The 19,372-nt window shown below is 38.4% G+C and overlaps 1 protein-coding gene across 2 annotated transcripts in view; it reads right to left on the bottom strand.

Annotated features, from left to right (window-relative positions):
• The window catches only part of LOC129776473 (E3 ubiquitin-protein ligase TRIM9), a 196,982-nt gene that overhangs the window by 33,268 nt on the left and 144,342 nt on the right, over positions 1-19,372 (bottom strand). For both annotated transcript variants that reach the window (XM_055782137.1, XM_055782138.1), the window contains exons 2-4: positions 11,398-11,493; positions 11,075-11,206; positions 10,882-10,983 (exon numbers count right to left, since the gene is read on the bottom strand). In XM_055782137.1, coding sequence (XP_055638112.1) covers positions 10,882-10,983; positions 11,075-11,206; positions 11,398-11,493 — 330 coding nt within the window. The remainder of the gene's footprint in view (positions 1-10,881; positions 10,984-11,074; positions 11,207-11,397; positions 11,494-19,372) is intronic.

The raw sequence follows: 19,372 nt of genomic DNA, 5'->3' as shown, positions 1-19,372 counted from the left end.
GTTTAGTCTATGATAATTTTTTTCCGAGTTGTGGCGTAGATCTCATTGCAGTTGGGTAAATTACTTTGGTTTGTACGATTTGGGGTGTTTTTACGCAACTAGTAAATGCAAATCGATTTTTCTTCATGAAAATCACACATAATCGATACGAGTTTGGATTTGTTGAAAAGCCCTAGTTGCTAATATTACCATAAGGTGTTGAAATTATTCAAATTTTTATGTTTTTTAACGATTTTCCTTAAAGAGGAATTATGATCATGGTTTGCCGAAAAAATGATTATGGTTTGTCCGGTTTTAGAAATCATCATTTTTGAATGAAAACATTCGAATTCACAAGAAGATGTTGTATTTTTTCATTGCTTGAGTTTACTGTCATCATTTTGATCCATTCATAATTTAGGCTCGCTTTGGAATATCACCTTTTCTTGGGCATTTTAAAAGTGTTACCCTCAACACACTCAACACAGAAAAACTTTATTTCTGCTATCCGCGAAGGACACAATAAACAAACTGCAGCGCGCCAAGCGGTTGCCATGGAAATCATGTGGACAAAACAACCTCATTGAATTGGACAACTCATGATCCGAATTGAGTTCATCAAAATGCGGTAATTTAATGGTTTAGGTATGTAAATCTGATACAAATGGTGTGCAAGAATGATGTTTACAATATTTGTTAGTGTTATAATCTAGAAAAGGTCTGAATACGTGCGAAATAATCATCTGGTGATCGATTAAAAGATAGCTCGAATGAGGGGTGCATTGACACCAAAAGATGGTGTATTTTATAATCCTTCAAAACACGTGATTTCGTAAAAATATACTATAAAACTACTGTAAATCATGAAAAGGACAATTTTATTTATATGTTTTGATACATTCGAATACCTGATTTGACAAAGATGTGCTGAATAGGAGCATTCAAAAAAGTGGACAAACCATGATCATATTTTCGACTGGACAAACCAAAATCATTTACCTTATATAAAAAATTTCCCTACACTAGAGTTATTGTTTTAATTTTTGAATAACCAAAGGCACAATAAAATGAGCCCACAAGGCGGCAAGCAAAATTTTTGGGGTTGACAGGCAGCGGCATATTATCACCAATTTTTTGAACTGTCTCAATAGTTCATTTTTTATCAAAGATAATGTGTTCTTCCTTATGTAAGGATTGTGTTCTCTGAAGTTTGAGTTGATTCCTTGCCTAGTTTCCACGTCCTTACAAAGGGTTAAGCCGGGGTTGCCAGGTGTTGAACACAAATCTGGATGTTAGAAAATCAAAAGTCTGAATTTTATTGAATATTTTCACGAGAACGTTGGTTGATATTTGAGGAAGCGGACACGGTTTGCTGATGAGCAATGACAATGAAGTGTCTTTCTCAAGGCAGATGAAGGAGTTCGGATTACTCACAAATACTGGAGTAGGCAATTAATTTTTAAAAAACCAGTGTTATGAAATGAACATGATTATTTTCTTTCTATTTCTACTAATGTAATCTCTTGAATTAAATTAGTAAATGAGTGTATCCAAGTTTCAACAAATTCCATAACACAAATGTCAAATGTATTTGTCAAATTTTTCATCTTATACTAACATATGCGCGCTCATCTTATACTTATACTAACATTTGCGCGCATCATCATAACAAGAACAAACAAGAACTTGTGTTAATCAAATGGGGGTAAATTTTTAGACCTCGTCGACCCCTGAGAAACCACTTTGAGAACCCCTGCTCTAAACGGTTTAAATTCATGAAAACTGGAAGAATTTTCTTTTCTCCATACATTTGTTCTGCTGATATGTGTGCTAACCCTACCCGTATTTCGAATGCTTAAAACTCGAAAATTTCTTAATAGTTCGGAAAAATGTTTGCATCAATTGATAGGAGATATTTCTACGCGTCTATCATAATTGATAAAATGTTAATTTTTAATAAGATGAACAATAAAATGTCAAGCGTTATCCAAACGCCCTAACTGCCATGTTTTGATTGGCCTGATTTACGGTTTCCCCAACACAGACTTCAAAATCGATGCACCTGTGGAAATCCGCATTGCAAATATACATGCGAATCGGGGGTATTTTTTTGTTGTTGATTTTTTTCATACTCGCTTGTAGTTATCCCCGATTTTTGAAATTAATCGTTCATCAACTAATCGAATACTTTTCAGCAGTTTGTAATTCGATACAATTAATCGACCCACTTAATAGATTAATCGTCACACTGAGGGAACTGATTTGTTAAACTTATATTTCTTATTTGCTATGAAGCCATTTGGAAAAAATGAGTGAGGCACGTGAGGCATGAGTGTGAAATTGTCGTTAATTTTGTAAAGGAGTGAGAGTTTTTCCGTCTGGTTCTATAGTTAAGAAACACTGGAATTTTAGTTTTATGAATGTTTCGCGCCAGAACAATCAAGTTCAAATGGCCAGTGTTTTAAATGAAGATAATTATTGTATCCTATAGTATATACTTTAATTCAACTGACTTCTTACATATCTCTGGAAAGTCAGAAAAAAATGAGTGATTCTATAGTTGTGAAACGCTGTGTATATCTAATATGTAAATCTACAGTCTGGTAGCGATATATATATATATATATATATATATATATATATATATATATATATATATATATATATATATATATATATATATATATTATTCTCTATCAGTTTACCAGGCCAGGCCTACCAGTTTGAAATTGTTCGAATTTCAAATAAAAAATATTACTACTGATGTAGTGACAATAAAAAAAATAAAAAGTTATTTTAAAAAAATCGATGCTTCCTGAAATAATATTCGAAGTAGATTGCATAATATAACTGCGTAGTTCTACGTCGAAAATGCGGTCGTGTTTTAGATACAACCCTTTACAACCCGACAGAAGAGTCCATCGCCGCATTCAATAATGTTCAAGCTTGGATAGAGCTGATCAGCTTTCCGTATCTACACGTAATTTTTCGAAGCGCATGGTACTCACAACGCCTACGAATTATTTACACATGGTTTTATCATCAACAACAGACGACTGGAAAAAGTGTGAGACAGAATTTGAAGAGTTTTGTAATTTTTCTTCATTGCAAAAATTATAAAACTGTGAGCTTACTAAATTATCAAGTTCTTCCGCTACTCCGGTAGCTGTTCTGTATCCTAAATGCCGTCTATTTAGTGTACATTGTGATTGATTATGTTCTTCGTTACACGTAAATTTAATGAAGAAGTTTGACCGTCCGTTATCCATTTCCGTATGGATTGATGCTTTGGTCTTTTCATTCACTTATCGTGGACTTCCAAAATATGTGAACGGAAGAATTGTCAAACGATCATTGTAATAAACAATTCTCTCTGAAGTTATTGCATTCATCAAGCGTACGTACTGCTCGAACAACGAAATCACTCGATTTATTGAACTTCAGGCACTTAGTTTCGATTTTGAAGTGCACGTTGAACGCATATTGTTGAATCAATCGACGTTACTGCAGCAAACGCTTTTCAGCATTTTGTCTAATCATCAAACGGTATGCGATTCAGTGAACTGACGATATAACGAAATATCTTCCAATATCGTCTCGAATAACCGAGCCAAATCGTTGTGTTCGTACCCGCTTTTGTAGTCCGTGTTAGGAGAACATATTCCGGAATGCAAACATGCATTTTTCGATCGACTTGATGAAATTTTTAACTGTATTCCGTTTGAGTTGTTTTTACATTTCGTTTTGCTTCTGTTCGAACATTAAATGGGCAAAACGTTCGGAATGGGAAAGGGGTATTATAACTCGGACGAAATAATCTTTTGGAACGAAATGCAAATGCGGCGGAATGCAGAATCGAGAAATAACTCCAATTTCAAATTTTCATACTATAGAGAGCTTGAACACCCCGATTCTGCATTCCTTCGGATTTGCATTTCGTTCGAAACAATTGAGTTATAATGTCGTATTCCCTATTTCGAACGTTGTGCCCATTCAATGTTCGAAGTGAGTCGGATCAAACAAAATGCAAAAACAACTCAAACGGAATACAGAATGGAATTTTATCAAGTCGATTGATATATTTCGAGTCGGTCGAAATGTAGAATCGGAGTGTAAAAGTTCAGTAGAAGCCCTTGTTGGGGAAACACATTCCGGTCTGCATATATGCATGAGGGGACAGAAACGCCCCCGGCTTGCATGTATTTGCAATGTCGATTTCCCCAGGCTTCACTGTTTTGATATATCCGAATGGCCACTTGCTCGATCTAATGCTAGCAAATGAGGCTGCACTATCAAGGTGCTCGATGCCGAGGCCATTGATCCTGTTATCACGCTCGACATCGATCATCCAGCATTAGAGGTAGACGTCAATCTACCGTCGCCAATCGAATTTGAAGTTGTATCAGATCTGAGATGCCTCAACTTCCAGAGAGCTGTTTTCGCTGCATTATGTCGAGCAATAGTTCAGGTTGACTGGGAATTTTTGAAGACCAACGAGAATAAAGATGCTGCCGTTGCCAGGTTCACCGATATCACGTCTCGTATAATCGCTGATTGCGTACATGCACGGAGGCCTGTACCGAAACCAGTCTGGTGCAATAGACGTTCGGGAGAACTCAAGAGAATGAGATCCTCTGCTCTCCGGCGTTTCTGCGACGGCGTTGTACATTTGCAAAACAAGAGCTGAATCGAAGGAGCAATGAATACCGTTTGTACAATCTTTTCCTGTATAAGCAGTATACGAGGCGTATGCAAGGAAACCTCCGTAGAAACCCGAAGCTTTTCTGGTCTTTCGTTAACTCTAAGAGAATGGAAGAAGGCTTGCCCGTAAGCATGTATTTGAGGAACCACTCGGCTAACACCGCACTCGAGAAATTCAATCTTTTCGCTGCTCACTTCATGCGAACATTTAATAACCGTTCTTCCTCCGAAACGCAAGTTGTTTCTGCCATTAGTGACACTCGATCAACCGTACTGAATCTTTCGAGTTACCAGAGAGGTTGTGGAGACTGTGATCAGAGAACTGAAATATTCTTTGACTCCCGGGCCAGATGGTATTCCTTCTTGTGTGCTTAAAAAATATGTCTCAAGTCTTGCGTACCCTCTATCGGTCCTCTTCGACACCTCTCTACAGCAGAGTACGTTTCCTTCGGTATGGAAACAGTCATTGATGTTCCCAGTGCACAAGAAAGGAGATAAACGGAACATAGAAAACTACCGAGGAATAACATCAGTCTGTGCCTGTTCGAAAGTTTTCGAAATCATTGTTAATAATGCTGTGTTTTCCTGTTGCAAAAACTATTTATCATCAGATCAGCATGGATTCTTCCCAAAAATATCAGTCGCTACCAATTTGGTCAACTTTGTTTCAATTTGTCTGCGCAGCATGAAGCAAGGCACTCAGGTAGACGCAGTGTAACAGGCTGCTTTCGACCGTGTCGATCACAAAATCCTGATAGCAAGATTGAACAAACTCGGTATTTCGTCCAGATTTACGGATGTGTGTCAAAATTGGACCTGCGCAGTCGCGACATTCTATAATACCTCGAAAGCACCTCGTGGAAGCAACCTAGGGCCGTTGTTGTTCTCATTGTTCATCTACGAAATGTCCTTACTACTTCCACCTGGATGCCGCTTATTCTACACGGATGACGTGAAAATTTATATGGTAATCAGGAACGCTCTTGATTGCCTTAGGCTCCTGAATATGGTCGACAGTTTTGAAGAATGGTGCTCGGGAAATATAATGTCGATCAGCATCTCGAAATGCAGTACTATTTCTTTCCATCGGAAGCTAAAGCCAATTGCGTTTGGCTACTCCATCTCTGGTCAAGTGCTATCGCGAGTAAGCCACATCCGTGACCTTGGAGTGACACTTGATAATGCACTTAGATTCCGACTGCATTTCAGCGAAATAATCGCTAAAGCCAACCTGCAGTTAGGATTTATCCTGAAAATTACAAGCGAATTCCGTGATCCACACTGTCTCCGATCTCTATACTGCTCGTTAGTTCGATCTATATTGGAGTTCAGCGCAGTTGTGTGGTGCCCATTTCAAACAAATTGGATTTCGAGGATTGAATCTATTCAGCGGAAATTCGTACGACATGCTCTCCGGAACCTACCGTGGTGTGGATCCACTAAACTTGCCACCATACGAGGCGCTTTGTCAACTTTTAAGACTAGAGACGCTGGAGAGAAGGCGTTTCAACGCTCAGGCTATGTTTGTCGCCAAACTCTTGACCGGAGGAATCGACTGTCCTGCACTGTTGGTACAAGTTAACATGTATGCACCTGAACGTACTCTTCGTGCCAGGAACTTTTTATATCTTGAAGGACGGAATGTTAATTATGCGCTACACAATCTTATCCGTTTCATGTCAGTCTCTTTCAACGAAGTTTTCGACTTATTCGATTTCAATATCTCCTCGGATATCTTTTACAGACGACTCACCCGTAGATGATTTATTGTTTTGATTTTGTTTTTTTTGACGTAGGACTACGTCTAACCGGAAGATATAGGGGGTGAAATGGAAATCTAGGCACTGAACAAGTAGGAAAAAATGCAAGATTTGGAACGCTTATAACTCGAGCATTTCTCAATAGATCGCAAAGGTTTTTGCATCAATTGATAGGAAATATATCTACGCATCTATCATAACGAATAACATTTCATTTTTCTTGAGATAAATAATTGAATAATTGTGAAATATCAAGCATTGTCAAAATGCACTATGTGCCCATTTTTGATTGGTCCATTTTGTGCTCCTCAAATCGTACCGACCAAAACGGGCAACAAGAGCAGCAGCGAAATAGAATGAAGCACGATTGGAAAGGAAAAAGAAAAAATGAACGAAACATTGGTCGCAGTCTCACACATGCGTAATTCTCGAGCCAGCCAGCCAGCTTAAAAATCCCCGCTCCGCTGCCGTAACGATCATTCTTTGTGTGGACACCGACTGGACAACATCGTTGCTGGACGGGCTGGCCGGCGAGGGATCGAGTGCCTTTCTCAAGGCAAGAGGGCGGAGGTGGTAGCGCTGGAGTAGAATAGAGTAGAGTTTTCAAAGGGCCTTTCTCAAGGCTAGAGACGAATGAACTGCAAAAGTTTAAAGTCTCTATAATACAATACCTTCCTTCCTTCCGTAACGATCATTCTCATTCAAACCGTACACCACATCAGTTCGCATCACATTACATCAACAAACCAACCCAAGCAGCCATATCTGGACATGACAAAGGAGAAAAAGTGAAGGGAAAGGCAAAATCCCGCTCGAACCGTGTTTAGTTTCGGCCGCCGAAGTGATCGAGTTAGCTGGCAAAGCTGCTCGCGACGATAAGAAAAACTGCATTCGGATCAGAACACATTCGGTGGACATCAAGACAACAGGCAGTTGCAGCGAGTGGCGAGTGGCAAACGCAATCGCAAAACGGCAGCAGGTAGCAGAAGAAAAAAGTTTTTCTTTTTACTTTGGTGGCAAATCCAGAACAAGACGGCATCGAGGGCGTTCGAAATGGTTTTTTTCAAAACCACGAGTACAAAGTTTTCTAAATTGGAACCATTCCATAAAACAAGGCGCTTATCAGGGCCATTAAACCTTTCAAAAAAGAGTTTACGAAATACAGTGCTTTCTAAAATAATATCCAAAATAATAATAAAACCAGGATCTGATGAGTATGTGAATTTGGCAGTTGTTCTGAGCTTATTGATAGTTGGGGACTTTCCTGATTATTCAATTTTCACCAATTCTTAAATTGTTTCCAGATTGAAAGTACAGTAATTTACAATTAGTTCGACATTTAGCTAATTGGACGGACATGTAATGCGACATATTTAGTTGAACATTTTTGTAAACATAGAATTCGGGGTCCAAATTATTCGTCATTCGGTTCGGTGGACATCAAGACAGCAACAGGCAGTTGCAGCGTGTGGCAAACGCAATCGCAAAACGGCAGCAGGTAGCAGAAGAAAAAAGTTTGTTCTTTACACAATCTGCTTTGGTGGCAAATCCAGAACAAGGCGGCATCGAGGGCATTCGAAATGGTTTTTTTTAAAAACCACGAGTACTAAGTTTTCTAAATTGGAACCATTCCATAAAACAAGGCGCTTTTCAGGGCCATTAAACCTTCCAAAAAAGAGTTTAGGAAATACAGTTCAATGCTTTCTAAAACATTATCCATAATTCCTGATTATTAAATTTTCATCAATTCTTAAATTGTTTCCAGATTGAAAGTACAGTAATTTACAATTAGTTCGACATTTAGCTAATTGAACGGACATGTAATGCGACTTATTTAGTTGGACATTTTTGTAAACATAGAGATCCAAATTATGACCCCACATTGAAAGTCGACACTGAACCACTGTCATCGCAAATGTTCAAATACAGGTTAAAATCGCCTCCAATGCAACACTGAGTGGCGCTTCGGCACGTCGCATTGAATGTAATTTACTGTACAACATGTCACAAAGCTGGATGGGAAGAACTTTTCCAACTGTGAAAGCTGTGGCAAGTGGCAACAAATCGCTAAACAGGAAGGTTTAGCCGAACAAGATGGGAATATCGAGTGATAACAAAACAATAAACTCTTTAGATTGAAGATAATTTTGTGATCCTGAAAAGGACCCTTTTTAGCCTTCATGTGAATCCAACGAGCGAACAAATCGTAATGAATGTATTTTTTTGCCATCGCTCCCTTTTAACGCTCATTCGTTCGTCTCGTTGGACTCGCCCCTCTGGCTGAGTCTGCCGATTTGTCTCTATCCTGTGAGTGTGTACCGCTAGAGTATAAAACACGCGGACCCCAAAAAAATATCTTATTTTCTTTCAAACCGTAAACCCGTGTGGTTGTACGGCATCGGCATCGTGGACGTAACAAAGGAGGACAAGTTAAGGGAAAGGCAAAGTCTCGCTCGAATCGTGCAGGGCTCCAGTTCCCTGTTGGTCGCATTCACTGATTGCTCCGCAAGGGTAACTAGGCCGAACGGATTGGTGCCGGAGCACCAGTATACCTAACAGCGATTATAGAGTTTCGGCCGTCGGAGTGCTCGAGTTGGCTTGCAAAGCTGCTCACGACAATCAGAGAACCCGCATCAAGAACAGAGCAGCTTCGGTTCGGCGCTCATCAAGGCAACAACTAGTTTCAGTGAGTGGCAAAGTGTTTCTCCGACACGTCGCATTAAATGTAATTTACTGAACAACATGTCACAAGCTGGATGGGAAGAAATTTTCCAACTGTGAAAGCTGTGGCGAGTGGCAAACGCAATAGCTAAACAGGAAGGTTTAACCGAACAAGATGGGAATATCGAGTGATAACAAAAACACAACACCAAAGGTTCTTTTCAGAACCATCAACATATTCATAAAGAGTAAACAGTAAACTAATCCATTTTTCAGGTAGATAGGTAGGTATTCACGTAGGAGAAGAAAATAAAACAATATATTTAAAATATATATTTAACAAAAGCTGTCCCCTTTGTATAGTCCTACGTCACTCCGGTTATGTCCCCGACATTACCCACCCGTCTTTTTTATTTTGTATTAGATGTAATAGTGGTGGTTAGTATTAAATAATCATTTAGACCAAATAAGTGTCAGATGGTTCAAACAAATAAAATAAAATTAAATTAAAATTAAAATAAAATATATATGTTGGGTAAGCCCTATTCCGCTGTTATCCTGGTTGCTCCTTTTGATCGGTACAATTTGAGGAGCACAAATCGGGCCAATTAAAACGTGGGATCTATCGCGTTTAGATGATGTTTGACATTTCACAATTATTCAATTGTTTATCTAAAAAAAAAGTTTGGAAAAAAAAAATCCAAATCCAGTGCACGTTGGGATTGATCGTGCGTAAAGTTTTATCAGGCAACAAACAATGTAGTAAAGTTGAAATGCTTCAACGAGCAGTTTATGTGAAACAAAATAAAAGAATATGTCGCAGGTTGTCTAACATGTCGAATATGTTGTTTGGTCTGAACAACGAAGGGCCTATGCATTAAAAATTTGTTGTTATTCATGACACTTTGATTTTATTTTTGTAATGAAGTAATAAATTTAAATCTGGTTCTATAGTTATGAAACACCTGGATGAAATACAAAATCCTCTGGCTGTTAGCATTACCATTTGTGTAATTAACATTGCTGCTTATGCGACGCACAGAAAAATTAAATCGATTAGCTCATGAAGTTTCAGTTAAATTCTTCCGATTATTTTTCAATCATGGTAGTATATAAGTAGGATTTATCGATTACATATGTGTAAGCTAATGGTGAAAATCCGTCGTGCAGCAGCATGAACAGTAGTAGATTCAATGCCAAAAGGCTTAAAGCAGCCAACACTAGCATCAGACAACGATATAATCTCCTGTTCCCCTTAGGGAGAGAATTAATTTATGCTATCTACGGAGGGCTCGGAAGGTTCACATTTTGCCGATTGGCGCACTGGCTCCCCATAAGGTCGCACAACAAATGTTATTTTGGAGGCCATAATAAATATTACACAGGCCTAGACGGTTTGCCACCGACCAGTTTGGGCGACTCCAGAGTATGGGTGGACGAAGCTATCATAAAATGCGGTAGTGGCGATAGCGTTGGCAAGATTATAGCCTAACAGACTAGCACAGGAAGAACGCAAAAACCCCGAACGCAACGCTTAGATTCTCACACTCCTGTATTTTACTGAATGTGGAAAAGAAATAAATTCATGCCGATAGAGAGACTGCAGTCAAATTGCTAGGGAAACAGCGGGAAAAATTCCGGTGTCGATATGAAAAATGCGTGCCTCAACACTTGTTTCAATAATCTTGCTTGAAATTTGTTTTGCGTAGTTTAGTTTTCGATAAGCTGGGAAGAATTTGACCTGAACAACAAATCATTCAATGGAATGACATTTAAGTACCTGTAAAAATGCCGCGCTATCAGTCTCTTTTAACGCTTCGATGCAGAACTGAATCAATCCTGTGGTCTGCTGTAGCTTCCCTGTACAACTCGCTTGTTGATCCTGGTGTGAGAAAAAAAGCAACGAGAACGAAAGCCATTAGATTGTCTCTATGCACTCTGTGGAATGACCGAATGCCATTATCAAAACCTACCTTCAAAGTTCTTATTTTGGTATCTTTATCTTGTTGGATGGCCTCCAGTAGGAATTCTCTCCGCGCATGGATCGCCTCTATCAGTGCTTCGCATTGAGCCGTCACTAGTCGCTCGAACTCGATGCAGGAATCCTGTGGATTGCAATAAACAATTTGAAGTGAATGTACATGTAAAAACAAATTTTATTGAAATATAATTTACGGCATATGGTTGACTCGAATAACCCTGAGGAGGTTCAATCTGTTTCAAGTTTTACAACTCTATAAGAAACACCCATTAGTTGATGAGTGTCTTCAATCTACACCATTACAGCAAAATTTACCGTTACTTTATCACTCATTCCTTTCAGTCTTTGGATGAATTCTGTCGTTGAACGTGCCTTCTCTGAAAGCTGTTGCAGATTATGTGATAATTCAGTCTGAAACGAGGAAAGAAACAAAAATAAGTAGATCAATATTATGGAATATACACTCTAAACTTAAACATTCATTAAGAAATTAGATCGGGCGTGAACGATATACATATTGAAAACATATTTACATACAAGAAGGTGACCCGGTAAATTTCCACGCATAGTGAAGAGACTCATCATCTCCCACTTGATGACTGTGAGCCATAAATCGTGCCACGATAAGACTGCAGAGGTTCCTGACCACTTATCGCCAGCAGCTCGCCATATGCATTCACGCCAAAGTCTATGATATCCGGTAATTTAGAGTAATGGTCCGGGACGGGAGGATTTATTGGCGTGAAAATGCAAATAAATTCTTTCTGACTGATTTATGATGCAATTGATCTGCATTTATAACCGTTCCAGTGTGCAATTGACGTAACCCTTTCGACTGATGCGGCTCATGCTGACCGTATTGGCGAACCGAGGCCACGGACCACAGCAAATCATCGCTAATACATATCCACCAAAACTTTAGCCACCACAGAGCGGACACGGATAATATCAACAGCTTGGGTGGGATTATCTAAATTTACGGTCCGGACCATGGATGAGAGCAAAACTTTACTACTACACACATTTTGCATAACGCGCGATGGGCATAAGAACGGCGTTTTATGATGGAGGTCAGCCAAAGTAATATCTTGACGCCACTTCCAAGGGAAATCATTTTCTGGAATAACGCCCAAAAGGAAACTTTTTCTCCGAAATTCTCTATCTATGGAGTTTGTTGTTCCACGTGGACCGGTTTGAAGAGGGAAGCATTTATGCTTGCTCTTGGTTTCCGGAGAAATGACTTAGAGTGCTGAAGTCTGAGAATTGACTGAAAGTATAACATTTGAGTATATATTCAAAGATCACTCAAAAAACCCAACCCCACCCAATCTACCGCAAATTCCACTGTTAATTTTGACCAACCGAAATCGAACAAGCTCAAAAATCAAATGCAAATTAATGCCCAAATTAACAATAATCAAATTTGCATTACCATTCGGATTAATTTTTCCCCCGTGTTAATTGTCCTGGCATTGTGTGTTAGCGATCGATAATTAACGAACAGTTGGGACAACAATAAAATTATTCCGCATTCCAAACGCGAAACGAGTCCGCGAACAACCGATAACCGCAAATTCAGCTTCTGATTTGCTGTAGCATATCATTAAATTATGCGCTGATTGGCGTGCCTCCCGTTGTGGGAATCGGTGCATTTATTGGTGCACACAATGAGTATATAAGCAAATGATAAGAAGTATTGATTTGGTGGAATGTATCGGAACTATTCGACCATTAGAGCCATCGTTAATTGGATTCATTTGCATTTTTAATTACCAGTTCATTTCGCTATCTAATCTAAAAACAAATCGTCCAGACATGAATGTCGATTGTAATAATGTTCCTCTCAATTGGTGGCGCTAACTTTTGCCTTCGTTATCGTTCTCACTTTGTACGATCGTAATAATAACAATCATTGTCGGAAGAAATAAATTGGTTCGTGATTCGTGCTCATGGCGTCGGTTCTACATATGGGTCAGAGAAGTGAACGGAAGGAATGCGGGAATGCAGCAATGCTCAACCATTTAAATATGCATAAATTTGGGTCAACTTATAGAACTCACGATATCTTTCCAAATCACTTTTGTTATAGTTATTGTATCAGACCACACAACCTGCGAATTCGCTGCTCGAACATAACATTTTGGTTCAATTTTCCATTTGGCGAAACTCTTATCGTTATTGCCATTCCACATATCGACAAACTTTTTAATGGTTTAACTTTTGGTCAGTTTCCTCAAACAGGAAATTATGTTTCGCTTCTTTACGACCAGCATAGCGACGTTCGGCAGAGTGCGAGAAAATGTATTTCCAGAAGGCGATGGTAACATTGCATTCATTCAATTGGTCTGAAGGAAATTTTTTCTTGAGCAAAGTTTGTTATATGCCACCGGTGCAGTTCTTGTTCAATTTGAATTGAATCACTTCGAAAAATATTGCAAAAATTGCTTTGGCGGATCGGAAATGACGCTGCCGGTATATGTTCGATTTACTGAACCTCTGCATTCAAATGCTGAAGAAACTACTAATTTAACCCTTAAACAACACAACCGAAGAAAGAGTCAGACGCTCAATGGCAAAATAAAGTGACCATCCATGATGTGTACAACAAACACTTTGAAAAAATCCCAATAATAGAAGAAACACTTGCCATATTTTGACGTAGGACTACGTCTTTCATTTCTATACCGGGGGGTAAAATCAAAGTTTCGAAAACGAAAGCATTACGCCGGAGACCGAGATTTTGAGGGTTAATAGCTCCTAAACAACTGAACGAAATGGTATGATAAACACTTCATTCGAAAGATAACTTGTTACTTTTTGATCTAAAAACTTGTTTCATTAGTCTTAAAATTGCTTTCAAAACAGGCTATTGAAATCACCAATCGGTATATTAGCGCGCGCCGCTCGGAAATCCACTCAGTTATCATTGAACAGCGATTGGAGCATGTTGTCGCTGTTGTGGTGAAGCTAACTTCGTTCATCATGAAAGCGCTGATGAACTGTGTCACCAAGAGCCTGTTTGTGCACCTTAGGCCAGGCGTCCAAGAAAGTAACAGCATCGAAAATTGGTTCCGCTTGAGGCATCGGAGCAGCCGCCACACACACATACACGCACGCAACTCTTTTCATTTGGTGGTTATCGAGTTAGCATTAACCACTGGTGGACTTCGAGAAGAATCCGGAAAGATGTCATCGTTGCTGAAAAATAATCGGCCAGTTTCCCTTGGAATTGAAAATTACATTCAAGCGAAAGAGTTTCTTTCAATGTTTCCCATTCATATAATACTGTGATCAAATGCATTTCGTTTTGTTATTTTTCAATCAAGTGCAATTAACAGAAAAGCTTCTGAATATTATTCTTCCCCATTAGTCGAATATTTTCGTATCCTACATTCGATGCACAAAAACCTTGTGCCTCCAACGTAATGCTCTCGTTTTCGAAGTCCCCCAAATATTCATTTATTCATTCATTCAGAATGGATTCAGATTCAACTTGAAACAAGTGATCACTAAATCAACGATAGTCCTACGTTAACCTTTGGGTTATACCACAGATATAACCCACTTCCTGTTTTTAACGGGACAATACCTTTTTTTCGACCATTTTCTGCTGTCCCGTCTTTTTTTTTATCTGTACCGTATTTTGAGTATTAACCTTCAACGGAAATGACGAGTCCAGAAAATATATGAATATTTTCTTGAACAAACTGACGATGAGGGCTCGCCAGACATTATTAAGGCTTGATGCTTTTTATGAGAGTATCTGTTAATTATAACAAGTCTTTTGCTTTGATATCCTTGTGTGCATGCTTCTACACTGCGTTTCACAACTATAGAACCACTCATTTTTTCTGAGTTTCCAGAGATATGTAAGAAGTCGGTTGAATTGAAGTATATAGTGTAGGACATAACAATTATCTTTATTTAAAAGACTGGACATTTGAACTTTATTGTTGTGTTCAGGCTCGAAACATTCAAAAAACGGAAATTTCAGTGTTTCATAACTATAGAACCAGTAGGAAAAACTCTCACTCCTTTACAAATTAACGTCAATTTTACATGAATTACAATAAATTTCTAATTCGTAGGTCATCTTTAGTTCACTCATACTACTCATACTGCTGTATCTACTATTCATACGATCACAGTTCTTGATAGGATTTTGATCTGGTAAACAAGTTGATCAGTTCAGAATCTGAAGACCCTGTGCATTAAACCATGTCTTGACTTTCCGGATATTACGAATTGATGCCAAATTACCCAATTATAACGGTGTTTTTGATCCAGAAATAGGAGTAAACGATTCTGAAGTACTTCATTGCACTTCTGACTGTACATTGGTGTTGATGAAAAGCTATCTGAACCATTTTCTCAAAAAGGCCTGGTTTAGGTTGCTTTCCATCAAGGTTCTATAGTTGTGAAACGCAGTGTAGTTACTATTAGAATGTAATTTGTTTTTTATGGTTTTTATGATTACACTAGCTGACTCAGCAAACTTCGTCCCGCCCAAAATTTATTTTTCATTATCACATCCACGTTTTCTTACTAGGCGCACGTTCATGGGTCCAATCGCTGAACCGTTCATTGATTGACCTTCTAATCTACCCTTTAAACTTTTTTATTTACTATAAAATTTCATTACTTCTACCAAAACTCGACATTATAATATCAGATTATTTCCAGACACAATTCTCATGCAAGATTTTTCATCCACTTGCAAATAACATGTTTCTCCATTGCATGGAATAAATGTTTGATACAAAAAATTTGATAGAATGAAGACAGCCCTAAATCGGACAATTCCTTTCTCGAGTTTTGCTCTTATCAACACATTCGGCGATCCATTTTTATTAATAAAAAAAATAAAAGTATATCGTCTTTTATTTTTTTTTATTAATAAAAATGGATCGCCGAATGTGTTGATAAGAGCAAGTGCGTTTTATCATATTAAAATCCATTTCCATTTCCGAACGAATATCAATTTCGTTACCGCAAACATCAAATGGACTAACAACGCTTGTCATTATGTAATTGTAGAACACATGTGAATTGAATTTCTCGGATTTTCCCGTTTTCGAAAACTTTCAATTGTCATGTTTGGTTGAAATATGTGCATTATTTTTATGGGACCCCGTCTCCTTTCCAGAGAAGGAAAGGGTGTCATACCATCATAGAAACATCATCGTATCCAAAAATCCTCACATTCCAAATTTGGCTCCATTTGCTTGATTAGTTCTCGAGTAATGCAGAAGTTTGTGTTTCATTTGTATGGCAGCCTCCCTTAGAGATGGAGGAGAAGTGTCGATTCACCATAGAAAAGTTTCGTGTCCCCTAAAACCTCCATATACCTAATTTGGTTTCACTTGCTTGAATAGTTCTCGAGTAATGCAGAAATTTGTGTTTCGTTTCTATGGCAGCAAAAAAAAAAGGGAGGATGTGGTGGTATCTAACCACCATAGAAATATTTATTGATTCCTAAAACCTCCACATGCCAAACTTTATTTCATTTGCCTGATTAATTCTGGAGTAATGCACAAATTTGTGTTTAATTTGTATGGCAGCCCCCCCTTAGAGAGGGGATAGGCGTCTCAAACTATCATAAGAACCTTCCCCGACCTCAGAAACCTCTACATACCAATTGTCATGTCGATCGGTTCAGTAGTTTCCGAGTCCATAAGATTCAGACAGACAGACATCACTCCATTTTTATGTATTGGGTTGGGGAAAAACAAATGTCGTATTTCTGATCGAAATTTGACGCTTTATTTAACATACTTAAAATTATCCAATTTAAGTCAAATATGCGCCGTTTTGTTCGCAAACTTGTTGCCATTTAGAAGGCAACTTCATTATCCCCTCCTTATTTGCAAAAAAACTCAGACAGCCAGTTTTCGCAAGCCAAGATTCTTCAACTTAGAATCACCAAGAGCGTTTTGCATGGACCGGAAGAGATGATAATCACTTGTAGCCAGGTCCGGACTATACGCTGAGTGCAATGGGACATCCCATCCGAGCTCCCGTAGCTTCTGGCGAGTCATCAAAGATGTGTGAGGCCGAGCGTTGTCCTGGTGGAAAACAACACCATTCCTATTGATCATTTCTGGCCGCATCTGGTCAATCGCCTGCTTCAAACGGTCAAGCTGCTCACAGTAGAGAACCGAGTTGAGGGTCTGGCCATAGTTGAGCAGCTCATAGAGGATGATTCCCATCCAATCCGACCAAACACACAGTAAAACCTTCCTGACCGTCAATCCGGGTTTGGCGATGGGTTTGGCCGGCTAACCGCGCTTCGACCACGATTTTTTTCGCTTTAGGTTGTCGTACGTGATCCACTTTTCATCACCAGTCACCATCTTCTTCAAAAATGGGTCGAGTTCGTTCCGTTCCAGCAGTGCATCGCAGGCGTTGATTTGGTCTAAAAGATTTTTTTGCGTCTACTCGTATGGCATCCATACATCCAGCTTTTTTGGGAATCCAATCTTCTGCAAATGGTTCCAAACGGTTTTATGGTCTATACTCACTTCCTGGAAATCGAGCGAGTGCTCACATGCCGTTCTACTTGGGTGATTTCAACGATTTTATCGGTTTCCACGACGATTTTACGATTTAATGTTTATTTATTATTTTTTTTATATTTATATTCATTGTAATTGATTGTAGTCGTTTTTTGTTGTATTCATGGCTCTGGACTAGAGAAGGCCATATTCCTTTGAAAGCTGAGGATTTTTACATAACATAACTCGATATCAGAGGTGCTCTTTCTTTCGTTTTCGAGATATGGATTTTTCAAAGTTATCCGGTGGTCGAAAAATCATTTTTTCCCTCTTTTTACAACTACAAAAATGCATAACTTTTGAACTACTGGATCAATTCAGATGATCGACATATTAAATTGAAGCCAATAAGCTAATCTGTCTTTCTCAAAAGCTAATCTAATTTTAGAAAAAAATATCGCACTTGCTTGGATTCTAGTCGCATAGGTCTAGTCAAGTAACATAAAAATTTTGAACGAAGACTTTAATATGAATAAAATATTTCATCATTCAATTTGATATGTCGATCGTCGTCGGTTCAGTGGTTCAAAAGTTATGAATTTTTCAAAAAAGTTATTTTTGGGAAAAAAGCGAAAAATTGAATTTCGGACCACCCTAAAATGAAAATGGGCACCCTAATAAAAAAAATTAAAAAATACGGGTGTAATGTTTTGCGATAACGAACAAAATTACAACTTTTCACGAAAATCTGAGAACCACTACATCGGATTGGCATGGAATATCTGTATAGATACATTTATACAATCTTATATGCATAGTTTTGTTCTAAAATATTTCGCCATTTTTTCGTAGCTTAAAAATCTCAATCTATCTTATGATAGTTTGAGAGTATTTTTTATACTGTCCATAGAGTCGAAGTTCTTGCCCTTGAGAGAATTTTGTAGTTTGTAGTTGGCGGAATAACGTCTCTCAGCCAGAATCCAAAATAATTTGTCGTGTTGTCGGAGAGGCATGAAGTTCGGCGTCGCCCTGATGGAACACGACGCCTGTCACATTAGGGAAAGTGGGGGCATAGTGATCACCCTAAGGAATATGCCCATTTCCAGCGCCCACATACCGATTCAATTCCCGTTTCTCTAAGAAAATTATAGTTTAACTTATTGTTCTTCAAGATAGCAAAAGGCTTTTACTATAAAAATTCAAAATAGTACACTTTTTATCGTTAGAAAAAAAAAGTGAAAATCGAACACTTTATTTTTGCTTGGAGGTAAAGATGTCACCTAGTGGGGGCAAAGTGGTCACTCTTACATAAATGGGATAGATGCATGCGTTTTTTTCGTCCAAATTTGTTCAAATTATATTTGATATAGTAGGTACATGTATGAAATAAGCTTGGCCTATTCACCTACAGTCCCAATTTAAATTTTCTCATGCATACAAAAACATAGTAAGAAACACATAACGTTCCACATAATAAGGCTTGGTTTGGTTAGAGTGGCATATTGATCCAGGGTCAAAGCCACAAAAGGATCTTCTTCAACAGCAGAACGTGGTGAGGTATATCAGCTTTAGTAAACAGAACATTGTAAGTTGTTATTCATCTATGACCACTTTGCCCCCATATATCAAAATAATTTCTATGCTAATTAATCGCTGAGATTGAACAAAATATCTGTTCACCTCTCCTAGAATATGTGAACAGTCGTCCAAATAGATGATTTGTCCAATATATCAGATTGAAAAGACTAATTTTTCACTAGAAATTCCTGCGCACAGAACTACGGCCTAATGGCTAT

Source organism: Toxorhynchites rutilus, chromosome 3 (genome assembly GCF_029784135.1).
Source record: "Toxorhynchites rutilus septentrionalis strain SRP chromosome 3, ASM2978413v1, whole genome shotgun sequence".
Classification (NCBI taxonomy): domain Eukaryota; kingdom Metazoa; phylum Arthropoda; class Insecta; order Diptera; family Culicidae; genus Toxorhynchites; species Toxorhynchites rutilus.
This window is presented reverse-complemented; position numbering and strand designations above follow the sequence as displayed.